Source organism: Grus americana, chromosome 8 (genome assembly GCF_028858705.1).
Source record: "Grus americana isolate bGruAme1 chromosome 8, bGruAme1.mat, whole genome shotgun sequence".
NCBI lineage: Eukaryota > Metazoa > Chordata > Aves > Gruiformes > Gruidae > Grus > Grus americana.
In genome coordinates this window covers 17,559,261-17,584,186 of record NC_072859.1, presented here as the reverse complement: position 1 = coordinate 17,584,186, position 24,926 = coordinate 17,559,261, and the positions used below count along the sequence as shown (strand labels likewise).

Below are 24,926 nucleotides of genomic sequence, written 5' to 3'. Positions count from 1 at the left end.
GGGGTTTTATTATTATTATTATTTATTTATGAAAAAATGTCATTTAGATATCAATTGAGCTAAAAGCTATATTTTTTTTGTATAATACTGAGATTATATTTTGCATTTTGGGTAGGCTGAAAAATTTAAGAGCAAATACCTTATTTATGCTGATCATATTCTACTGATTGGATGAATGTGGCATTATAGTATTTAATTAATTAATGTATTAACATTACTGATGTCACTCCTTTTGTTCCCCACAGAATAAGGTGATCATCTTAACTTCTCCCGCTATCTGAAATAGTGGCACAGAGAACAAAAGAACACCTTCAATTGTTGGAACATTTTTAAAATGAAAAATGAAATTTAGTATTAACTGTACTTCCTGCATTTCTGCTTTTTTATTTTCTTCCTTTGAATAAGAATTTTGAAGTCTCATGGAGAAGCTGACTATAACAGCAGTTGTTCAAGGTATGCATGAAGGCTTGTTAAAATGTGGATCATCTGAAACCTATTTGAAAGCAGTAGAAAGGATTTTGGGTTGGTTTGGTTTTTTTTTTCCTTTGGAAATTTTCAGCTAAAATTTGTCTGCAGGAATTGGGGAACGAGAGGGGAAAAAAAAGCATATTAGCTTTAACAGAACACTGCTGCTGACATTTTCTAGTTGACCCAAAGCAGCAATCTTTAAGAATGATAATGACAGTACAGTAAAGATGTCTGATCTATACCCTGTTTATCTTGCTACTTCTAAGAAAAGGGGTGGTCTTTGAACTTGTGTAAAAGTTAGTTTTAAACAGTCTCTAATTGTTGCTAATTTGGACTTTAAAATATATTTTAATAACTAAAAATTTTGGGCTTTCAGTAGTCATTTCATTTAAGAGAGTCGTGGTGTTTAGACTCGCTTCTGTCATTAACTGATTATAAAATGCAAGTTAAAACTAACCCACTAGTAATTCTTAAGGATTCCATAATATGGTTTATTGCGTAGTTCCCAGTTCATAGGACACTTTCCTTTGAGAGACTTGAGAAGAAAGTTGTTACTGACAGTGCTTAGTCTGCAGCAAATGCCAGCGCTGGTTAGGGCTGAAGCGAGACTTAGGAGGGCTTCTACATAGCAACTCCATGTAAAAACCAAAGTTTACTCCTTTGTTTTATTTCTGTAATTGGACACCAAAAGGGAACTCCACACTTAATTATTTTATTGTTGTGTAGTTCCTTCATGATAATCAGTATAAATATGTTGATTGGCCCCGACATAAAGAGCCTTTGCAGCTTTTCCCTGGAAGCTTCACTGTGCAGTAGAGTTTATTTAGGTGATGCTTGACTTTTACTAACTTACCTTGTAATGGGAAGTTATGTTCAGTATAACTTGTAAAAGCAACAATTTAGAATGAGGAAAACCTTTAATGCAGAATTAAAGCTACGCATTTTTCTAAGTATGCAATAAGAAAAAAATACCCATCGTGATCAGAGCGTGTCTGATGCCAAATTCGTAAGAATGCATGATGTAATCCGGATAGAAGGTACACTGGGTTTGTACCATGATGGAAAACTTTTTACTTGATAGATATGCAAAGAAGGGACAGGACCTCACCAACAGATAAGCTTATAGAAGACTTGAGTAATATGTATGATACTCTGAGCAAAACTTCAACCTTGAATTTCTATCTATCTGCTTCTGATTTTGGAAGTTAAATGTATTTCTGGTTTTAGCTAGTACTTCACTGTAGATTCTGAACAAGCCATTGTATATTTACCTTAGGGTGCAAAGATTGCAACTACAGCATGACAGTGATGCTATACAGAGTACACCTAGAAGGCATTACAAATGTACATCATACCAGGAATATGACTGTGTTTCATCAGGTTCAGTGGTTCTCATTTGGAAAGTTTTTACACTTCCTGTCAGTTTAGTGGTGTGATTTTTTTTGTTAGTTATTTTTAGGCTTGGTCTTCAGCACTTACTGTGTAGGAAACGTATGATCTTGTAATAAGAGTGAATAGGTCACAACCCCAAAAACCTCTTTATCAGGGTTCACTGGAGCTGCTTTTACTGTCTGCCTTAGCAGCTCAAAAAAGTAAGCTGCCAGGATTTTTGCATCTCCTCCTTGGCTGCTGGGTAGTAAGCTCACTCATTCTTTTCCTTGCCCTAAGAGAACAGAATAACCTTTCTCCTTCCATGACCTTCTTCACCAGTCCAGAAGACAGATGCCTATAATGTGCTGGAAATACCCTGACAGGATATTCTTCACTTACCTTTCATGATTTCATCTCCCTTAGACGTAAAACACATGTAAATAAATGGAGGAAGTATACATATACCCATTACTGTTGAGTAGGAGAAAGGCTACAGACTCATCTTAAAAGGATCTTTAGTACTGTCAGCCTTAACTGGTTGTACGAAAAAACACAACTCAAGCACCAAAAATTAAGTTCATCTATGTAGGCTTTTACGAACATGTTTTGTAACAGCTTAACTGCTTAGGAGTGTTCAAATCTAGACCTCATTTATGAGCTTAAAGCTAATTTCTGCCATAACTATCTGTCCTTTAACAGACTTTACTCTTTCTCAACTGACTTTCTTTTTTTTCCCCCTTTCTCGTTTTGGTTGTGTTTGCAGGCAGATTGTTTCCTTGTGGCCTTGCTGCTGTGCTTACCGTTTTTCCTTCCTGTGTTAGTTAAATGAATGTGAACAGTTGACTCCACTCGGCTCAGTGGTGGGTTTGAGCTCTATCTCAGACTAAATTTTAGTGACTTACTTGTGAGCTGCAGGCACGTAGGGATGTTATGGATCTGGGACTTCGGGTAGATGGGACATAAGCCTTTATTTCTGAACAGCTCTATGAAAGATGCACGAGCTTGGTAAAGCCATCAGCTGCTTAGATCATAAAGTCAGAGAAATCCGTTGCCATGACAGTGTAAAGCATCCAAGCCTGTCTGGCAGTGGACCTGTAGCAGGGCAAATAGCAGGGGGGTGGGGGAGAAACCAGACTTCTATGATAGGGTTTTTGGGTTTTTTTCTGACGTATGTAATGGATATAGTAAAGAATAGAGGAACACTTTAGTTTAAAGCTTAACACAAAGCCTGCTTCATGCTGTTGCAGCTTCTCAGAATGAAAGGAGCAATGTGTGGCGTATACCCGCATAGTGCAGATTTGGATTTCTTACTGGGTTTTCTATAGATGTAGTGAAGTAACCTCAGGAAGAGAACAGTGTTAATAAAAGCACATATACAGAGAAAGTCAAATTGTTCAAAGTTATTGAAAGCAGTCTTTGTGCTGGCCAAAGAGGATAGAGGAAAATCTATTTTCACACCAAAGTTCAGTTCACAGTCCTGTAAATCCTGTCAGTGTAAGTACTGCATTCTGTAATACTGAACTTCCTGGTGCAGAGCCCTTCACTGCTGCTGTTTGATTCTTTGTGCCCACTGACCAAGCTTGCTGATTTTTCTTGGGTTTTGGAGGGAAGAAGGGGATTCAGAGTGGTTGGCTTGATAGTCGCTGTTTCAGGATAGTGGGCAAATCATAATATAACCTGCAAATTATCAGGTATTCAAAGAGATTACCCTGCATCTTTGTAAAGGTTGCAAATCATGTTATGCTTATATATGGTAATGCAAAATTCTACATTAGAATAAGCAGAAGAGAGCTTGATTTATTTCATTGAAGACCATCAAAACAAAAAAGTGCCTTAGTAAATCTAGAGCAGCATAACTGACATGGCTGTGCTACTCTCCAAACCCAGGACTGGACAGATACATCTACCCTGTCTTTAAAGAGTGATACAGGGAGCAATAAAGAGCATGGTAGATACATGAGAGACATCCGAGGCCTCAAAGGCTGTGTCCATGGAATACACAGAAGACTCACCTGTATTTTCACTCTTCAGTCTCAGTGAGTGGTTTAAAAGTGAGGGATCTGGTGTGGTTTTTTGGGGGAAATAATGGTCCTGTGAATCTTGATGTTGAACCTGCATGTCCTACCCTTCTCTCCCTATTTTGAGAGAATGTGGACTCTACAAAATGCAAGAGGGGATGAGCAGCTCAGCTGACCTTTAACTGCTGGAGAGAAAAGGACTAACACATCAGAGAGAAGAAAAAGGAAGAGAGAGGGGAAAGCGGTATTCACAGCTTCTAAATTTAGGCATCCAACCTTAGGTACCTGCCTGTCTCCATTTACTTCAGAGAGAACCGATGCTCTTAAATTTAGGTTCCCCAAATCATACCTTAGTGCAATGTATGAAGTGGGTGGTGTTAATGCCTCTGCCTCTATTTCCTGGTGGCAGAAAGAAAGCAGGTAAGTCAGCTGAGAACTTTGGCCATAGTAGACTGGCTCTCCTCAGAGTAATTTATTTAATAATAAAGTGTGGCACAAAACTGCATGGGGACCTGCCCCTGCAAAGTGGGAAGGTCTAAGCAATCTGATCCTATTGTTTGCTTATTTTGATGACTACAACTTCACACAGAATTTTTTCTTAACCTGTAAGAGTTAAAACCAAAAGAATTAAAGTGAGTGGCAGTCTTTAGGAAAAAAAAAATGCCAGTGTGTTGAAAGTACGTCCAGGAGGTTACACTCTAGTTCTACAATTTGGCTCTAAGCATTCCATACTTGCTGTTTACTTCTGCAATTGCTTATGAACACCCAGTACTGTGAGCAGGGTTTAGCTCGATCTCACCAGAGTAGCCGGTAATGCTGAACTGTCATTTCCAATGAGCATTAAATATTGAAAACCCAGAATCAGCCTCTCTTTGGCAAGTCTTAAGTTTCCATAAGCAGCAGATGGTATACAAGCCAGGGCTGGGCACCTAAAAAGACCTCTGTTTCTCAACTGTGTATCTCTACCCCCTGACAGCCAGTGGTCCTCTAGAGTCAGAGGAAGTGGGTGTGCCTGCTATTAGCAAAGACAAAGTAATACTGCTAGAGACCTTTCCTCTTGTGAGCTTTCTTTTTGGGACTCTTTATCTTAGAACCACTTCTCTGCATAGACTGCAGACTAGTGCTTTGGGAGACAGGCTGCCTGAAAGATGCTGTAGAATGTAAACTCTGGCATTTGTGGTGCTAAACAGGATTTGGTGAGTCAGGGGGAGAGAGCTAGAAACCTAGGTCTTCAAGTAGTTCTCGTTTGAGCACTCTGGTTTCAAAAAGCAAGTGAAAGCATACACTGCCTCAGTGGCTGATCTGGACATGTGTGATAAGTGTGTGTCATTCCCTCTTGGTTGCTTGCAGCTATAGAGCAAGTAGCAAGGCAACTGGAGTTCTGAAAACATTGGCAAGACTACCCAAAAAGAATAATAATTGGCAAGAAGAAAGGTGAGAAAAGCACAAGCCTTTTTAAACTGTTCTTGCCCTGGAGAATGGGCAATATTGTGAGATACCTTTTGGGTATCATCCTCAAAATAGTCTCCTCAGTACAGCATCACGTTTGGGGTGCATTAATAGTAGTGGCAGGGCTGGAAAGGGCATGAACAAAGGCCACCAACTGTCTGACCAGAGTTTCTGAGATCTGTAAGCCAGGTTTATCTTCCCCCGACTTTGCCACCACAGTTGAATGTGCAGACTTAAGTCCTAGACTTAGGAAGGCTTATCAATCAGAATAATGCAGTAAGTGTGGCCCCTGTAACACTTCAGATGTCTACCTGACTGTTGGTTTTACTGTGCTATCCTGCAGTTACCCCAAGACAACAGCTCCCTGATGAGTCCCTTCTCCAGGAACAGGCTAGAGCTGACACATTGGTGATCATAAGGCAGTTGTATCTCACCACCATGAAAACTCCCCCCTTCAAATGCTTTGGTAGCCCATACTTTAAAGGCAAAGTCTTTAGTACATTTTTGCATGCTGTGATTACCTGCAGGAGCTGCATACAAAGATCAGAGAGCAAAGCCAGTAGGGCTACTGACTGGTACATCCAGCATCATTGCAAACCACATCAAATCAATGCCATTTCTGGCACTTTTTAGCCTGTTAAATTTCACGGGCTATGCAGCTGAATTGAACACATAGTGGGACAGCAGCAGCTTCCTGGAGAGTCCTGCAGTTTGGTTAGAATTAGTCATCACCACAGAGAGTTTGAAGGACTTTGGATACAGCTTTAATAAGCTGCAAACACTCAGATCAGGATTTACATCATAAATCTTGCCTTTTTGTTCTACTCAAACAGGAGTGTCTACAAATCAGGTTAATATAATTTAACAGTACAGTAGTTAAGTAACAAAAAAGATCATAATTGGTAGTATTATCTAAGAAGCCAGAACAACCCTGCTTACAGCTGCCAGCTAAGATCTGACTCATCTAAGGTATTTTATAGCAACCATATGTTAGGCATGTCTATCTCACCTATTATGCAAAAAAATGATAACGTTTCCGAATCAGGATTTGCCACTGAGCAGGATTTTCCGTAAACATCTCAGTATTGCAAGTGCTATCCACAGTCAGGCGAAAGCCTTTTGCAGACACTTCTGATTTGTTAATTTAACAAATAGAATAAATGGCTACAAATCTGTGGCTAGTGCTGATTCAGCAAGGCTGGCTGTAGTTCAAAGTATGGGTATGTTACTTTGGCAGTTGACATGTTAAAACATCACTTAGTGATTCTGTGTTAGAAGGTAACTTCAGAATACCGCACTTCTTAGGCAAAAACCCCTGGGTGTTTCAAATTGAAGATGTGGTCTCCAAGCAGGAATGACCATGCGATACATTAAAAATACTTCACTGAGACAGTGCAAGCAAAGTTGTATTGCTGTAGTATATTTATCTGCATAACAGAAAAGAGAGGGTGGATTTGTATCAGACCAGGAGAGAAAGATTAAAAACTAAGTTTGAAAATATTAAGGTCTTTTGATAACAATGCAGGTGGTTAAGCTAAAACAATTACTGCATTTTAACAAAGGCAGACATCGCTGTAAACCCCCTTGGCTGTTGCTTTTTGAGCAACTTTTACATCCAGTTCACTTTTACACAGAAACATGCCTAAGCTTACACCCCTCTGCAATCTGACTTCAGTCCTTCTTGCACAAAGACTAATTAAGTGTCCAGCAGCCTTAACTATTCCTAGGCTTTTGCTGCAGTATCCGAGTAGTCTCAAGGAGTAATGTGGGGGGGTGAAGTTGCAGTCCTAACGCTGCCTTCTGTTCTCAAAAGGGCAGTAGTTTCACTGCTTAAAGCTCTCATGACAGAGCTCCCGTTGATGCAAGCAAGAGCAAATTGTTCTCTTGATAATTATATACCTTGTTTAGGAATCACAATCTCTCATATTTTGAGGAGAAGCCATTCACTGAAAAGCTTTTTTGTGAATACATTCTTTTTTTCTGAACTGTGGGCTCTCACTAAATAAAAAAATTAAAAAAGCAAAGTAGATATTTTTGCTACTTAAGATCCTTAGCTTATAAAATTTCACAACTAGAAATGTAGTTAGTTTCTTCCTTATTAAGATAATTTCTCCAGAGGGCATTTGAAAACTTGGAAAATAAACGATTTTACAGATACTACATTAGCCTTCAGCAGCTCTGGGTCAAACACATGTCATCTCTGCTAACTATTCATTTCTAAGATCCTCCCAAGCTCTGCTTTTTTGTACACTGAACATCTGATGCTTCTTGTTTTTCTTCTATAACCACAGATGTGCCCTCTTCAAAAAACTCACAATCTCAAAATACTAAACTGACAAGCTGAGTGTCAAACCACACACCCCAAGCAGCAAGCAGTGCTGAAGAAAAACAGAATCACGTTTGAAGAAAAACAGAAGAAATCACACAAATTGTTCCAAAGAATGAATCTAAAACATTTTCAACTTAAGAATCCAAATGCCATTTGATGCTTTTAGGTTTTATGCTCACTTACTGTATAAGTAGAGGCTGCTCTCGGAAAGAGGAGATTAATTTGAGCAATGCTTTATATTTTCTTGTTAAGATTAGTTTTATCTCTGAGCTGAACTAGAGCCTTGCTGTGGGACCACGGTGAGTCTCCTTGTTTGCCAAAAAACAGCACGAGTGTTCCCGTGCTAGTTGAGTTACACACTAGGGTAAGCAAGGCCTCTTCACTGCGAATGTGTGGTTTGTGCACGCCACAGAGCCTCTCTGCATCAGAGCCCCCATGTGTTGCTCAATGAGAGCGCACTGGAGAGCTGGACAGGAGCTGAGCAAAGCTCCAGGAGTGAGCAAGCGGGCCTACAGCTCCTGGTTTGCTGTAGCAGGTCCCTGTGTTACTGGAGGCTATTTGAGCACAGGAGTGATTTGTCCTGGTCTTCATGGGCAGGCTAGAGCAGGACCCACAGCTCTTTGAGCTGCAGTCCCTGTCTGCACGCCGTCCCTCCTCCCACTGCAGGGGCTGACGCGGGACGAGATTTGGTCCACAATGCTCGAGTGCAAAGGTGCCAAATATTTATAATTTGGCTTGGCAGTAATGTTTTATCTAAAAGGCCTCATGATACTCTCCTGCAAAGAATGACATGTAGAAGCAGCAGAAGGGGTAATTTCCATGCTGAAAAAATACGTAATAGCTGGTTTCTTAATTAAACTATCAAGCACACTTCACACTTTGCAGCATGCTGTCACCTTATTTCTACGGTTCAAAATTTGACATAGCATTAAAAAAAAAGAAAGTTAAAATTTAAAAACATAGCTACAAACACGTATTTATCTGCCTTGAAGGCTCTCTGTCAATATGCAACTGTAAGATAATGCTGTTGTGCAGGTTTCACTGAAAGAAACATTGTTTTTTACATCTGGTAATTCAAAGGTAAAACATTGACCTCCAGTTTTGGTACTTGACTGCTCATCTTCTGTAAAGGTCTGTGTAAGAGTAATGCTGGATTCTGGATTACATCATTTATCTTTTAAGGGTTTGAGTCAAAAGCTGGATTTTTTTTTTCCCTAGTTCATCTCTATCTGATAACCTTGACTACAAGAGAAATGATGCCTGAGGCAAAGCTGATAAAGTCACCAGTACTAAGAAGCATGTGTGTTGGGGGTGGGGGGGAAGCACAGCAGCATAGATACAGATCTTCACATCCCTATTTCCTTTACAAATGGAGGAAGGAAGTTCCCTGCAGGTTAGCCCAAGAGTATCAGCTCTTACAGCCTGAGAGCTAGCAAAGTACAATTTCCAAGAGCCACAGGATTTTTAAAATACTGAATTCGGTATTTCATAGATAATACGCACTTCAAGTTTTTTCTATACCTAGTGCTACTGAAAGCCTTTGACTAAAAATTCACAGCTGGGTATCACAGCCATCAGAGTTATAGTCACCCCACCCTGCTTCCTTTTTTTGCTCTGTTCCTGTCTCTTCCTTCTTCTTCCAAATCTTTCCTATTCTTCTCATCCCAGTGCGTGGCCATTCCTTTCCACTTCACCCCTTCACTAATTGCAACAGCCTGTGCTCATCCCCCTGTCAGCTCCCTGTCCACTCCCGTAAAGCTCCCACCCAACAGTGCAGTTTTCCACAGCAGGAGACCTCGGGCTTCCCACTCCTCACGCTGGCTCCCTGCACCCCACAAGGGGAAGAGGAGGGGACGGCACTGCCCAGCAAGGGCTGCCTCGTGCCTCTCACCCTCCCAACCATGTACCAAGCTGCTGCAGGGTACCTGCTGTTGGGCACAGGATGGTGAACTGGGCATCTCTCCCCTTGCTCCTTGAAAGGGGCTCACGTGTGTTGTCAGTTTACATGGGTGCCCTCTCCAAAGCTGGGAGGACTCTGCCCCAGGGCCTCATGACTGTTGCTGGACAGACAAAGATACTCAGAATGATTCTTACAACAGCATCTATAGATTATTATGAAACTTGCCTCTAAAACAGATATGAATCGCCCAACAGCTACAGCAGCGCTCCTGTGCGGAGATGATTAAGAATTTTTATGCAACTTCTTTAATCAGAAGAGGCCTAATTGGTTGAAAATGAAACCTCTGCAGGAAAAGGTTGGTTTTGATTAATTTCTCAACTTGAAAAAGTGTCCAAATTATCAGTGTGTTTCACTTCAACATTTTTAAACACACAGAAAAGGACAAAAAAATCAAGTTTGAAGTCACTTTTCATTTTAAGATGGGTTAAATTTCATTATGATCAGTTGGTATCCAGCCATTTTAACACACTTTACACCATTAATTTTTTGTTAGCAAAAATTTACGTGTTCACTTGTCTTCCCAAATTGTTTGTTGTAGGTTAGACTATGCAAACACTCAAATGATTTTTTCCTTAGTAGAAGTACAGTATTTATTTTTAAAACTAATGTGATGAGGAACGGTAACAGCTTTGTTCAGAATTTCTTGCTATATAGGAATCCCCAAATAATAGCCCCTGTATCGCTATAGGCTGTTACCTATCTAAAGCCATTATCTTTCATAATGCAACCTCAGGGAAGATTTTCTTGCTGAAAGAAGAGATGCATTCCTACTTTTAACTAATTGTTGTAAGAACTTGTCTGGTTTCAGAACTTTGACCAAGATTACAAATTCACCACTGAAGATGGATCAAACTGATCAGTGATTACACAGGATCGTGCTTATTTTTACTCACTAACTTTTTTTGACTGAGCTAATGGTCGTCTTAGGGCACATTTACATGTGTTGAGGTGAGCCCTTTACCATTTGAGGCCTCTTTTAAGAGGGTTACCAATTAGTGGTTTCGTAATCAATTTCAAAGCATTTTCCAAAGATAGGTAACCCCTTTTCACAGAAAAGGAAAGTGAAAGGGGAGCGGAGTGACTCATTCAGGCACGTGGACGATGTCAGACGCAGATCCAGAAATAGACTCTGAGCTCCTGGTACCCACATTCACAGCCTGGGGAATAAAACAGCTTTCGCCAAAATTGATAGCTGTCATACCACCATTTTGCAAAGGAAAATCCCTTTCAGGTAGAACATGCATTTGAAATTCAAAATATATTTGCTTTCTTCTTGGTGATACATGCTGTAATACCTCCCTTACTCTTTTGCCTAACCCTACCCAGAGCTAAAAGAAAAATAAAAGTTCATTGAGTGTATTTTTCTGTATATGTTGCATTGCTTTGATGTTGCTGATACTATAACCTTGGCTCCACACCAAACAGAAATGTTAGAGCTGAATTGGGTCAGATTTTCATAAGTATTCACTACCAGATTTGGGTCACATCTGTAGATATACCCACTGCAACCTTCAGACTCGATTTTGAACATGGCTGAGTATGTTGAGGCCGGGCACTTTAAAATTAAAAGAGACTAAAAGCAGGCTGTTTGCTCTGGCTGCAGTTGTGAATGCTGAGGTCTTTGAGGAATCTGGGCCACTTCGTCTACCTTCTTGTCTGTTTATAACCTTCCTGCCCAGTGAAGAAGACAAGATGAGGCTACAGATGTAAGGGGAGCAGATGGGTGGGACAGAGCTACATGGGAGATGTTTGGAGAGTGTTGGACAGGAGCGCTGTGGGGATGGAGAGTTTGAGATCCATTGGCTTAGTGCCACTCATTGCGGCCACCCAGCAATAAACGCACTGGGTTAGACCAGGGGCTTTAAACTGACTTCTCGGGGAGAAGATGATGTGGCCACTCTGGTACTATAGTGGACTATTCTAGGCTACATGAGAAAGAAACCAGGAGGGTGTTGTCCTTTCTTGTGACACCGTGGATGGACTGAGACCAACTAATGTTAGTCTTGCAAAACTGAAGTACATTTGAAAGCAGGATGAACTGCAGTATGTTTCCAGTAGCAAAAGATAAAAGAGTATGAGAGACAGTCCAAGGGAGGCTAAGCCAAGAGGCACGACAGTAGTTCTGTTTTACTTTGGGACCACGAAGCAAGAAATAGATGCACGGGGGTTGGGCGTGGGTGGAAGTTGTTCTCACAAACTAGTAATATTGCAAATCTTGAGTTTCTTCTATCAGGCATACTTATTAAGCCCTTCTATTAGGGACAAAAAAAATAAGAGGGTCACACATTAGGTGTATTGAAAACCAGCTTGCTGATGAATCGGAATGCTGATGAAGCAGAATCCAGCAGTAAATGGGGCTGACTGGGAGCAAAGACCGTAAGAATTAGTTCTTGGTGAAAAATTCTTCTCAGTAGGTGGGTCATTTTGGGGGGGCTACTGGGGGGTGGTGGTGATTATTTTCTCGTTAAAACCAGACCATCAGTGTGGAGGCATTTTTCATTCAGTGAATTGCATCAGCACAACAGGCAACGTATATGCAGTGTGTGGCAGAGCAGACCTTGGACTTGCCAGCTTAGGGCCCCTGACTACCACTTGTTCAGAGAGGGATAAGGAAGTGCCAGCACCAGCTGCTCTACAGAAACTTTAGGACCACAAGCATAAGAGGACAGAAAACATCAGCAGAGGTTTAGGGAAGAGGAGGATGACAACAGAGGTTTGGTAGATAAGGAGGGAGCAGCAGATCAGCTCACAGTGAGGAGGAGAAAGGGGTGCGGGGAAGAAGCTGTGATGCTAGAAATCTTTAACAGTGGAATTGGCAGAGAACGTAGAGCACGTGGAGCAGCAGGGTGATAAGGAGGGTAGGTCAGTGTTACAGAGTGATCTGAATCACATGGTTACAAAATGTGTTTTAATACAACCAGATGCGAGAGAACCCAACTGGGAGAAAAGCAAGCAAGCTCCTGTGGTAGGATGAGAATCTGCCTCTGAAAGCAATGATGGATAGTAGGGTATGAAGTCAGCCTGGACAACTAAATGCTCAGCACTAAAGCGTAATTATGTTTTTAGCATCTGCATCAATGTTATGTACTACTTATCTCTGTACAGATGTTTCTTTAAGTACAGTTGTAATTATAAATAGGAGAACCACAAAATCAGCGCAAGCGTCATAGACCTGTGAAACCATTGCAGAGCAAGCCACGTTGCAGATGGTGAAATACAGTGCTGTGTGGGAGTTAACTATTTCCACGTTAACGTTATTCAATCACAGTGGCCCATTTTCACATAGCTTGCTGCACTTCAGAAAGTTTGCACAAAGGTTAAGGTTTGACATTTTGAGACTGAATAGCTATCCTCCAGTGAGAGTTACAATAAATAATCAATAATATAAGAGAAACACAGACCCTTACTTCATCCCTTTCCAGGGTGGAAGCACTGAAAACATGGGGTTTTTTGACACAAATGCTTATTCTGAGGTCTTCATTACCAGGATTTCCAGTAAAATTGCCATAGGCAAGAAAGCACTTAATCTGTTACATTAGGCTTCCTGAAACCACATGTAGGTGCAATTGAGAGTGCAGGCACAAGAAAATGTCCTCAGACTTCTAACGGACTAACAGAATTATATTTCTATCAATGTGTAAGGTTGTAATGAGGTCCTACATAAAGAGGAGTCATTTAGTGCGCTAGGATTTCTTTTATTTGTAACTGGTGCAACTTCTGCGTTAGTTTATGCAAAGTATGCCTCTAAGAATGAAACAGATTAAGACAAGGCGTAACGCTTTGTTCACAACAGCGAAATTCATGACGGCACTCAGAAATCACTTCTCTCTTTAGATTTAGGCATTCATTCAGAGATGCTTACTTCTAGAAAGCAGCATTCTCTCTGAAACACACAGTTCTACAGATTCCTAACTGTGTGTTTTGCTAATTTAGTGCAGCTCTGTTACTTCTGCAGTACAGGGTAAATACGGCACAACATTTTCAGTGTTACTACCATCACAGAAACACCGTATTATGTAGGTGTTTGCACCACTTCTTAATCACAACTTTCCCGCTCTAACAAGACTGGGGCAATAATTCACCCCTAACACCTAAAACAGCCATCCTTCAACTGAACGATTCTCCCACCAAAAGATACACATCCTCCGTTATAGTATGCTCAGGGATAAACTGTGTCTTCTGAAATGGCTACCACCACATTTCATTACAAGTTTTCTTGTCCTCACTTAATGCTCACAAAGCGAATGTCACGTATTTGGGTGTTAGGATATTCTGAGTTTTCAGAGCCGGGGACACAGAGCGCACATTGCTCACAGTGGTGACACAGTCACTCTGTGACAAAGCAGAAGTTCAACCTGACTGTAACAAACCACACAGCCCCTCCAAACCCAGAGTCAGACCAGGCTCTGCATCACACCAGCCGCTACAAAGCCTCCACAGCTTGGTGCTGCTAGTTAAGCTTTCCACTGCACACATGAAGGAAGTGGTACCCTGTAAAGTTTCCTGCCTTTCCCACTTACATACCCATCAACCTTTGCAACCAACAAGACAGCGATCATACAGAAACCCACCTTCTTTGTTACCCAGCCTCGAGTCCTCCTAAAGCAGGTCAGCCCAGAGCGTATCGTCTGGATAAAGAGCAGCCTGTGGTCCTGCAGTCACAGCTCATACAGTGATGGATGTGCACAAGCAGCACTGAAAGTGCTGGCATTTCCACAAGGCACCTGCCTTGCGACCATAAGCATATTCATTTATTAAGTGTTGGTTGAGTTTTGATTGGGGGAAACCCCAAAGCCCATCAGTAGAAAAGCTGTTCAGTGGCAATGAGGCTCCTTTCAAAGCATGACTGCAGCTTCCAGGCTGCGGCTCCCTCAGTCATGCACATGTCCTGTCCCTGCTCAATTCCAATTCCAGGTTCCTTGTCCCAGATTTCAGAGTCTCCTCGTTTTAATCTGCCCTTGCTCCCTTATGCTGAAGTCCTCCACCTGTATTAGGCAATTTGTCCCACCTTTCTCACCCTGGCAGTCGGTGTCCTGAGGCCACGGGAGGAGTAGGGGGATCCTGGAAGTAGCCTGCCTGCTCTCACCTCTGCTCCTGGATGTAAGGAACCATCTTAAGGGAATTTAGCTGCAGAGACCTTGAAAGTCTCCACCAAACCTGCATGAATTGTGGGTTCACAGCTTGCAGTAGGTCTTGCAGGTTGTCAGAGGTAGAACCCTGATACTAAACCCAAGATATTTGCTACAGCGTTGATCCCAATGTCCTGGAGCAATGAAAGAGCAGCAGAGGTACCAAACTGTTACCCAACAACAACATAGCAGGAGTCAAGAGACCTCTGGTCTGTGTGCCAGTGTCAAGTCTGTAGCTGAAGCCAGCTGCACAGCGATTCCCTGGTACACAGCCGAGAGTCACTGCTTTGCTCTAGAAAGGGACTGCAGCAAACTCAGTGGTGTCATCCAGATGCCACTTGCAGGCATGCGGGTACAAGCATGACATAGAGGTAACTGGTCATTAAGGAAAGTCCATACTCTCTAGTCTCCCCAGGTATAGGTGCCATTTCCTTGTCACACACCTTGAGGCAAAGAAACAAAGTGCCCAGCTCAAAACAGCAGCTTGAGAGGGATGAAGTCTTTCAGGTGCTTTTGCCCCCTCAGGACAAAGCAGTTCTGCTTTCAGCAGTTCAAATGAGAGCGTGGGGAGAAGGGAAGATATCCCACCCAACGTGCCACGAGAGGGAACTGCAGCTTCGTAAAGAGAAGAGCACAGTGACAGAGTGACATTTCCCCAAGACCTTGTTCTCAGAGATTGCTGAACCACAGTGACTGCCTGTAACCCAAGCAAACAGCAACATAAAAGTTCAAGCACTGACATAAGAGAGTTCAACCTACTTTGTTAGTCTGACAGTTATAGGCAAATGAGAATGGGGACTATAACACCAACTGTTAGGCAACTTTTAAACACGCAGTGTTTCCTATAACATACAGCAATCACCAGGAGTAACTTCTCTTAGCATGTAATGACTGCTAAGTCACCCGCAAGAGGAAAAAAACCAGCACTGAACAATTCTGCTTTTTAAATGCAACAATGAGATCCAAGAAAGGCATTTGAAATTAATGCAAGCTACAAAAGAGGAGAGGACTTGTCAAACCCTGCCGTATGCATTGTGCTAACTGGACCAACCCGCACTCCAAGCCACAGAGCATTTAGGCAGAGTGTAATCCCACTGCCAGGAGGCTCCTGTCACACAGTAACCTCCCCTCTCCGCTGAGGTCGGTTTCTGACTGGGAATATGTTCATCCTTGGCCCTGCTTTCTGAGGATTAACTGTTTTGTGATAGCATTGGATATGCTACTTCCAGTTTAATGCAATGAACTTCAGACTGACTGCAGTCTGGTGTGCAGCTACTGAGCGTCAGTTCTTTCTCCAGAGGGGTTTAAGAGTAGCCCTTAGTGTCACGTTAGTTCCCAGCCTTGAGGAAGAGCAGAGTGAAAAACAGATGCTGCCATAAGCACAAACCCAAAATGTGCTGAGCCACACAGAATTGCAGCGGAAGCACTGGAGATAAGAGTAACGCCTACTGACCTGTCATTTCCAATAGTCAGCAGTGACCAGGAAACAACCGTTTTCCCCTAGCAGACCCATTGTTGCTGAGTTTAGCCAGCAGAAACACCTTGCCAGCACCAGTGAGATTCTTGCTATGGCTGTCAGATGCAGTCCACGTATTATTGGCTGGGTTATGGAGCTACAAACAGGTTCAGTTCAGTTTAGAGCACCGACCACTCGTTTTACTCTACATATGACAGATTAGATGTAGGTCATCCTTCAGTCAGGTTCTTGCTCTTTGATTTCAGTTAGAGTAAGACAAATCTGTCACATGTGAGTCAGCTCCTAAATGCTCTGGGGGCAACATGAGTCTGCCTATGTACAGAACTATGTAAATACCAAAAAAGAAACTAAAGATTTGACCTTTGTTTACCCAAGTGAGTCTCAGTTGACCAAAAGGCAAGTCAGATTTTAATATCATTTCCAGGATTGATTCAGCTCTGAATTAGGCCAACTTCCACAACTCAACTGCAAGTGCAGCATGTCTGTCAGCAGGAAGCCTACGCAGAGACTGCAGTGGCACCAGGAACCCACAAGTCACACAAAATAAACAGCTTGGTGGCAAAATCTGGAACAGGAGCACAACCAGCACAGCAGATTGCACTGATTTATTCACTGCCTTCGCTCCAGCAAGGAGCCTCTGCTGCAAATGTCTCCATCATGTCTGGCTGCCCCAGGGGAACACCCCGTGAGCAGGGCTCATCCCCCAGCAGCACCAGCGATGAGTCAGGCCCTGTCTGCACAACCACACAGGGGCCAGCTATCGAGGGGGCCATCTGAAACTATCACTAGCAGCAGCACATTCCCAGCGGTGTCAGATACCCTATTGTAAAGCTCTGGGTCCCTTTGCCCGCACATAAGTACAAGACCAATCCTCACTGAGGGCACTTTTCCCTTTAGTCAGAACGTCATGACCATCTTTGTAATACCTTGGGCAAATATTGACTCAGATCCAACAGACTGAAAATATTTGGTTTGCACCAGATGTGGTGCGTATATACCTTTGAAACATTAGCTAAAGGAGTGATTTGGGAAAATAAAAATTCTAGGTGGATGTGTTTACTTTGCAAGGTTGTTCACATTGTACTCAGATCCCAAGAAGTATGCGTGAAGGTTTTAACCACAGGAAGAAAGCTAGCTCTAAGTGCCACAACGCACAGTAAAACTGTGTGCACACACGTGCCTTCCTGCATCTGCAACTCACCCACATGTTGGGTTGAAGGGCTGAGGATCACTGGTGAGTACGTTAATGAGTCCATACGTTCCTGCCCTGAGAAGACCTGAAAAGGTCTGTCAGGTGAAGAAGAAATTACTGAGCTTATTGCTTCAGGACAGGTCCTCCCAAAGTACTTGGCATCTAATGTTGGACCTGCTTTTTCCAAGGACTTGGGCATCATTTCCCTGGTGTATTGGGTTTGCGTGGCAAGGTTTTGGTAGCGGGCGCAGGGGGCACACAGTAAGCTTTCTGTGAGAAGCTGCTAGAAGCTTCCCCTATATCTGGGAGGGCCAATGCTAGCCAGCTCCAAGATGGACCCGCTGCTGGCCAAGGCTGAGCCCATCAGCAATGGTGGTAGCACCTCTGGGATAACATAGTTAAGGGGGGAAAAAAACCTACACAACAGCAACTGCAGCCAGAGAGAGGAGTGAGGATATGTGAGAGAAACAGCTCTGCAGACACCAAGGCCAGTGAAGAAGGAAGGGGAGGAGGTGCTCCAGGAGCCAGAGCAGAGATTTGCCCTGCAGCCCATGGAGAAGCCCATTGTGAGGCAAGCTGTGCCTCTGCAGCCCTTGGAGGTCCATGGTGGAGCAGATATCCACCTGCAGCCTGTGGAGGACCCCACGTCAGAGCAGGTGGATGCCTGAAGGTTGCTGTGACCCTGTGGGAAGCTTGTGCTGGAGCAGGCTCCTGGCAGGACCTGTGGCCTCGTGGAGAGAGGAGCCCATGCTGGAGCAGGTTTGCTGGCAGGACTTGTGACCCTGTGGGGGACCCATGCTGGAGCAGTCTGTTCCTGAAGGACTGCACTCTGTGGAAGGGACCCACGCTGGAGCAGTTTGTGAAGAACTGCAGCCCATAGGAAGGACTCATGTTGGAGAAGTTGGTGGAGGACTGTCTCCCATGGGAGGGACCCCACGCTGGAGCAGTGGAGGAGTGTGAGGAGTCCTCTCCCTGAGGAGGAAGGAGCGGCAGAGACAATGTGTGATGAACTGACCACAACCCCCATTCCCCATCCCCCTGTGCCACTGGGGGGGAGGAGGTAGAGAAAATCAGCAGTAGAGATAAGCCCAGGAAGAAGGGAGGGGTGTGTGGGGGAGGTGTTTTTAAGATTTGGGTTTATTTCTGATTATGCTACTCTGATTTGATCGGTAATAAATTAAACTAATTTCCCCAAGTTGAGTCTGTTTTGCCCGTGACAGTAATGGGTAAGTGATCTCTAGCTGTCCTTATCTCAACCCACGAGCCTTTAGTTATATTTTCTCTCCCCTGTCCAGCTGAGGATTGACAGTGATAGAGCAGCTTTGGTGGGCACCTGGCCTCCAGCCAGGGTCAGCCCATCACCCCTGGCTCCCAGCTGACAGCAGCTTTTGGAAATTCTGACAGTGTTCTAAGGGAAGACAAGGTAACTGCCCACTCCTCTGCCATTTCTCTTGCCCCAGCTTATTAGAAAGAGTTCTAGTAAAAAGCACATATCTAAGCAGAGAAACAGCTTTTGGTAGAAGGTTGAAAGCAACAGAGAGGTAATTTTCAGTGGTTTAAGTTGCTCCAGTTTTCAATTCTTAGGTCCTTCCCTACCCCAAGTGTGAATTCCCCATGTGTGTCTACTCTCTCCTGCTAAAAATCATCAGCCAGGAGTGGCTTGGGCAGTTGCAGACCTTGCGTTATGGGAACCAGGGGAGGGAACAAAAGCAACATGGGAACTAGAGCAAGAGCTCTTCAGCACCATGCAGTAACCTATGGATATTCCTTTTGTCCAATAGTTTCATTCTGGGAGTCAATAGGCATTATTTTAGGGCCCTCTCAGAACGAACAGGAGCGTGAAAAGAGGTTCTTTTCCATATTTACCAAATAACCATAGAAGAAAAAAAGCCTAGATTTGTGTTTAGTATATTCACAGGAAGAATCCTACTGCAATATTTGTTTTCTGGACAACTTAGGGCCAAACTTAGGGCAGAAGTTTGTACAGAACAGAATTATTGTTTGGGACTGTTAGACTGTAAATTTATAGCAAGGCTTTTTGACCACCTCTCTTAAAATAATCCTCTTTCAGTCTGCAACACATCCCAGGCAGCACTTGAGAAGTACAAGAGTAACATTTTGCTGAGTCTTTTTCCACAAGTGAATCTCTTCATCAGATATACAACAACACCTGACACCTGGGGCCCTCGTGCCCTCTGAACAGTCAACAGATATTGCCCAGAACAACAAAAATGTGCAAGCCACACACTGATCTGCATGTACACCTACCTCTAATGGACTGCCTCCCAACCCCGCTGGAAGTTCAGGGGTGTTAGAACTTTCCTGGTCATGAAAGACCACCACAGCAGCCAACCTATCCCTCCAGACAGCTTACCTGCAGGCTCACTGTGAATCCCTGAGTAAAGTTTTCCAGTTTAGTTTCCTGCAGACACTAAACCTCCGTTGAAATCACTCTGATAACACTTGGGAGCTGCAGGAACATCACACCCCCCAAAAGGGGAGTTACAGATTGGTTTCGACATGATGATCAGTTAAACCAGGACTAGAAGAGAGATTGAAACGTTGGCTATGTGTTTCCTTGAAAATAGTCCCTTGTGCCACAAGTTCACTACCAGAGGCCAAGACACTTCACAGTAACATACCATGGGTTCAGGAACTAAGGTTATTTTAGAGGAGCCCCTAGAAAGACACTGTTCTGTACTCATGGTAAGGTAGTTAAGCTCAGGCCACAGCGTCACAGTAGCCTGTAGAGCCTCCTAACACAGCTGTAAATCCAGAAAGGCCATTTTGAGAATTTCCTCTGCCAAGGAAACTCTTTAGATATGTTACAGTCAATATGCCTCATACCTGGAGGTTTCTGAGCCATCATCCCCATCAGCAATGCTTTCCACACCCCCCCTCCCCAGTGAATTATTGACGGTCCAGCATGCTCTTAGCTCTGTGTGTCCAAGTGAGTTCAGCCTAGGTTTTCCTTCCTCAGGATCGCAGCATATATTTGAGTATTCCATCTCCCAAGTCATATTCGGGTCATATTCCCCTTTCAAGGTGTTTGAGGCATTCCTGTGGAGGAATCAAATCGCTCCAGCACCACCTCACAAATCTTTAGCCTGACCTTTCTGGCTACAGCTGCCCAGAGCCTGGATGTGCCCGAGGCACTTGCTGCACACACATTTTCTCTCAAGTATTGTGGTGGAGTTTCCTCCACCTCTTTGTCAACCACTGTTACAACATACAACCGAGCACCACCGTTAGCAAGATGTGCAATTACACTATTTGAAATTTCTCTTTCAAGTTTATAGGACTGCAAATGCACAAGGAATCCCTAGTAGGTCTCTGTTGCTGTGGACGGGTCGAGTTAAACATGATCTCCCCTGGCCCACAGCTTTCTCATACTGATAGCATCTTCCCTACTCATCCCTCTGCTCCTCAACCCTGACCAGCCTTTACACGAAGGGGCATTTTACTTTGTTTTTGTCCTACAGAAGTGATTTTCAGTTTTCAGGGCATCATATAAAGCTGTTAAGTCAGATTCTCAGTCACACAAAGATGGCTTTGTATGAAGCTAGCAACGAAAAGGGTCTTTGAAAAGCTGTTGTACTGCCAGATGAGGAGTTAGGCCCATTTCACACTTGTTTAAGTTGACAAAATACTTTGTTATGCTGTGAAGAACATGAAACCTCCCAGAAGCATGGCCAGAGCAGTGGCAGTGTCAATGTGATCAGAGATTATGCCATGTCCCCTGGCTACTAGGGGCCATGCTAAAGGGGTACTTCAGCTCCTTTAACCCATATACCTGGTTTCAGTCACCACCCTTTATTCACAATAAACATAAGAGCACCCCTTTGGAGTAAAAGGACTGAAATAATGGGAAACAGAGCACCCAAAACACAGGCCAGATGCACGGCAGACCAGGAGCAGGGTGGCCACAAGCCTCTCCCTGCCATGCACGGCCTGCCTGGGACCCCACATGTGAGAGCCAGCTCTTAGCAAGGGCATGCACCACCAGCTCTCACATAGATATGACCCCCCATCTCTCACTCCGTGGGGGGTCAGGGAAAACGCATGGCACTGAATCATCCCACAGCAGCAGCAGAGAACAGGCACAGCAGCACCTGCAGCCTAGCTAGAAGAAAGATAAGAAACAGTTTTTCAGATAGGAAATGAGGCCCAGTATTTGTTGGCTTCTACAGCATTCAGGAAAATAAAGTGCAGGAAAACAAGGGGGGTTTTGTTCCTGGAGATTTTTACCTTTCTTACCCCCATTGCAAAACAAAGCCCACCAGACCTCCAGCATTGCCATGCCACTCTGGTCAAGAGGCAGTGGTACCACCATCGGAGACTTGATTCACCACCGACCAATACTCATGCCCTCAGGGAGCTTCACTGATTACCAGCTGAATTCCCACCACACAGCTAACTAGGGATCGGTCAGAGAGCAATAACATTTACCTAGGAGACTCTCACTACCAGCATCAACAGACGCCCTCACTGTAACACATGCTACATGTCTGACCCTGCTTAATTGTAGCATTTCCCTTGATCTGGATGAGCAGTGACAACACAACCCAGTCAGTGCAGTTGTCCTTTTGTGTTGCTCTTTACTGTACAGGATCCTTAGGATCAACTTTCTGGGTTAAGAACCACGTCTCCTTATGCCTGCATTTTGCAGAGAGCTCCTTGGGTCTCTGGCCACTACTGAGATCTAAAATACCAGCAAAGAGAATGAGGTCCTTAACATTGCCAGACCATCAGTACAAAGGCTGTGGCAGTCTTCTCCATCACGCAGAGGCCCACAGAAAAAAATTGCTCAAACGTGAGATTTCAGCAACTGAACATGCAGAGGAACAAAACAGACATCCAAATGGCAAGTGGAAAGAGTCACAGTTAAAACCAAACCACAGCAGTCATAAAAGGGAGAAGTAACAGTCAAAAATCTCCCCCTCTGAAATTATTTGGTGCCTAGCAGTTTGAGGCACTTCACACTTAAGCAGGCACGTGGTCCTCCATGGCCCCATGTCTGGATGGAGTCCCACTGTGAGCAGCATGAACGGTTTCAGGCAGAGGTATTTAGAATTTAGGGAAGAGTAAGAGAGGACAGAGTTCACCTCACTTGCATAAAACCCCTTCCTCCCATAAATGCAACCGCTCTTTTCCATCCCTGCAAGGGTCTGTGACGCAACTTGGGCTGGGGAAACCGGGACGGAAACGCCCGCTGGAACATCGCCCCCCTCGCCTGGAATGAAGGGAGAGGTGGCAAACGGCCTTGCCACCTCAACTGGCCACAGAAATCAGTCCAGAGATTGCCAAATCCCTGTAGGAAACAACAGCAGTGAGCTGCACCAGAGCCAGGCCCAGCGTGACAAACAGGCAGGGAGGGAGCGAGGCTACCCGGCTCCTAGAGCAGTGGAGCTCACAAGAAAAACATGTCAGCTGTGGTGGAAACATCACACAGGAAGGAGACTCTTCTCAATTACCATTAATGTTAATTTAAGCTAGTGAAAACACAAATAATTCCAAAGCCAAGTGACAGCAGATACATACAGCACACAGCAGAGCTTGGCAAAGGTCAGGCCCCTGCAGCGCAAAGCCTGGTTACAAGCACACAGGAAGACCCAGCTCCTTGCTCTCAGAGCTCGAGGCACCAGTGCCCTGACTCATGCCTATCACTCAGTGCAAGCAAGAGCATCCTGGTCCAGCGGGTCCAAGCTATCCAACTGCCAGGTTTGCAATATAAGGGATGTCTACACCTGCAACTGTCACTCCTGCAGCAGCTCAAAGAGCTGGAACAGCTGTGTAAAGAGGATCAAGACCATTTTTCACCTATTCCCTTTTGGGGAGCTGGTCTCACCCTCCTGCCCACCTATCCATGTTGACGTGTTTCAGAGAGGAAAAAGGCAACAGTGGAGGCAGAGCTGACAGTTTGTGAAACTGGGAATTTAGCAGGTTTAGCAGATAACGTAAGATCTCTTGCCTTAAATCAGGGTAAATTAATTGCTAGAAGCAGCCACTGCAAGCAATTTAGACCAAGTAAACATCTAATCTCTTCTCACTAATCATTTAATGAAATGCAATTAATTTCTTGTGGCTCTTCACTGCAATACTTAAACTTTCCTATACGAAGCACTGAAAACATCTATTTTGCCTCTTTTCTTGTCAGATGAGTGTACTCTTTTGAACTCCGGGAGTCAGCTTCCTGTCTCTTGCACTGATACCTCTTTTTCCCCTTTGAAGTCGCCCATTGAGTTTATCAGTGAGTTTTGGGAATGTATTATTCATTGGGGGGGGGGGGGGAAGGAAGAAACTGTAAAACATAAGTAGTATATCATACTGAACTGTCTGACACCTCAGAGGATTACAATTTCCCTTTAATGCCAGCTGGCTACATTACAGTAACTAAATCAATAGAATATATCGGCCATTTTAAACACATGCTGTGCTGTGCTCCTGCTAGTGCCCTTGGCTGAGCAGCCACCTCTGTCCCGTCCACCAAGGAAGGAGGGAGCTGGCAGGACAAGCCAGCAACTGAGGTGCTTTCTGGGCCGCTTGAGCAGCGGAGTCTGGCATTGCCGCAGCAACAACTGCCGGTGCCTTGACAAGCTGGGCCTGGGCAAGCCAGAGGTGGATATGCCCTATGCACAGTAGTAACCAGCTGGCTGGGAGATCATACACGTCAGAAAGTTGTCTGGATGGTATTAAAAGAAGGAAATAATTTAATTAGCTGTCACATTATTTTCTTTCTAGGTTTGTCTTATTCAGTATTCTTTTGTCATGTCATCTCTTCTAAAAAAAAAAAAAAATCCAGATGAGAAGCATCATGTTGGAACAAGCACACAAAAGTGCTTTGCTTTCATCTTACTTGAAAGATTTACCACATGCTCCGGGTTAATCCGTTAGGCAACATTATTCTAACAAGGTGTGGCCGGCATTTTTATAATGTATGAAACATTTTCTTCCAGATTTATGTGCTCCCTCTATTTATAGTCCATATGTTGTGTATATTACAAACTGGTGTGATAAAGACTCAGAAAGCTTCCTGAAACTTGTGTGTTGGCTTCCCCCCCGCCCTCCGGACTAATTGGGCAGTTAAAGACACAACTAGATACCCATACCCCATACATATTCAGATTCATCTGCAGTTTTAGATGCACAAATCTTTTCAAATCTGGTTCCATCATGTTACATGCCTTATAATGCATTACAGACGTTTACATGCCCTAAATCTATTTAGATTGCTTTATTGCTCAGCGGGAAAAATACTGGAAATTACCACTATTCTATAGACAATTTAAAACAAACAAACAAACCAACAATAAAGAAGAGTTACAATTACCCTTAGCATTCTCAGAAGCCACCTCCACTGCAGGTGAAAAAATGCCAGACAGAGAGGATGTGGCTGAGCAGTGGAGTGAGGTCTAGGGTTCAGCAGGGAAAATCTCTGGAATTTTAACTCTGTGCAGGCATCTCATAAGGTCCCTGCTAGAGAAGCACTTCATTGACTTACATGCGTATTTCAGTGCTTTTTCTAAATCAGAA

General features: G+C 43.8%; 1 protein-coding gene across 4 annotated transcripts in view; it reads left to right on the top strand.

Moving 5' to 3' along the window:
- The window catches only part of RPAP2 (RNA polymerase II associated protein 2), a 63,966-nt gene extending 40,352 nt beyond the window's left edge, over nt 1-23,614 (top strand). The window contains exons 13-14 of one of the 4 annotated variants that reach the window (XR_008578131.1): nt 246-453; nt 23,551-23,614. Coding sequence is in view for 1 of the 4 variants with exons in the window: in XM_054834374.1 (XP_054690349.1) it covers nt 246 (1 nt within the window). In the remaining 3 variants the exon portion in view is untranslated. Of the gene's footprint in view, nt 1-245; nt 7,632-9,771; nt 10,943-23,550 lie in introns of those variants that run through there. The other 3 variants (XR_008578130.1, XR_008578129.1, XM_054834374.1) reach the window with 3 other exon arrangements.
- The last annotated feature ends 1,312 nt before the right edge of the window (nt 23,615-24,926 follow it).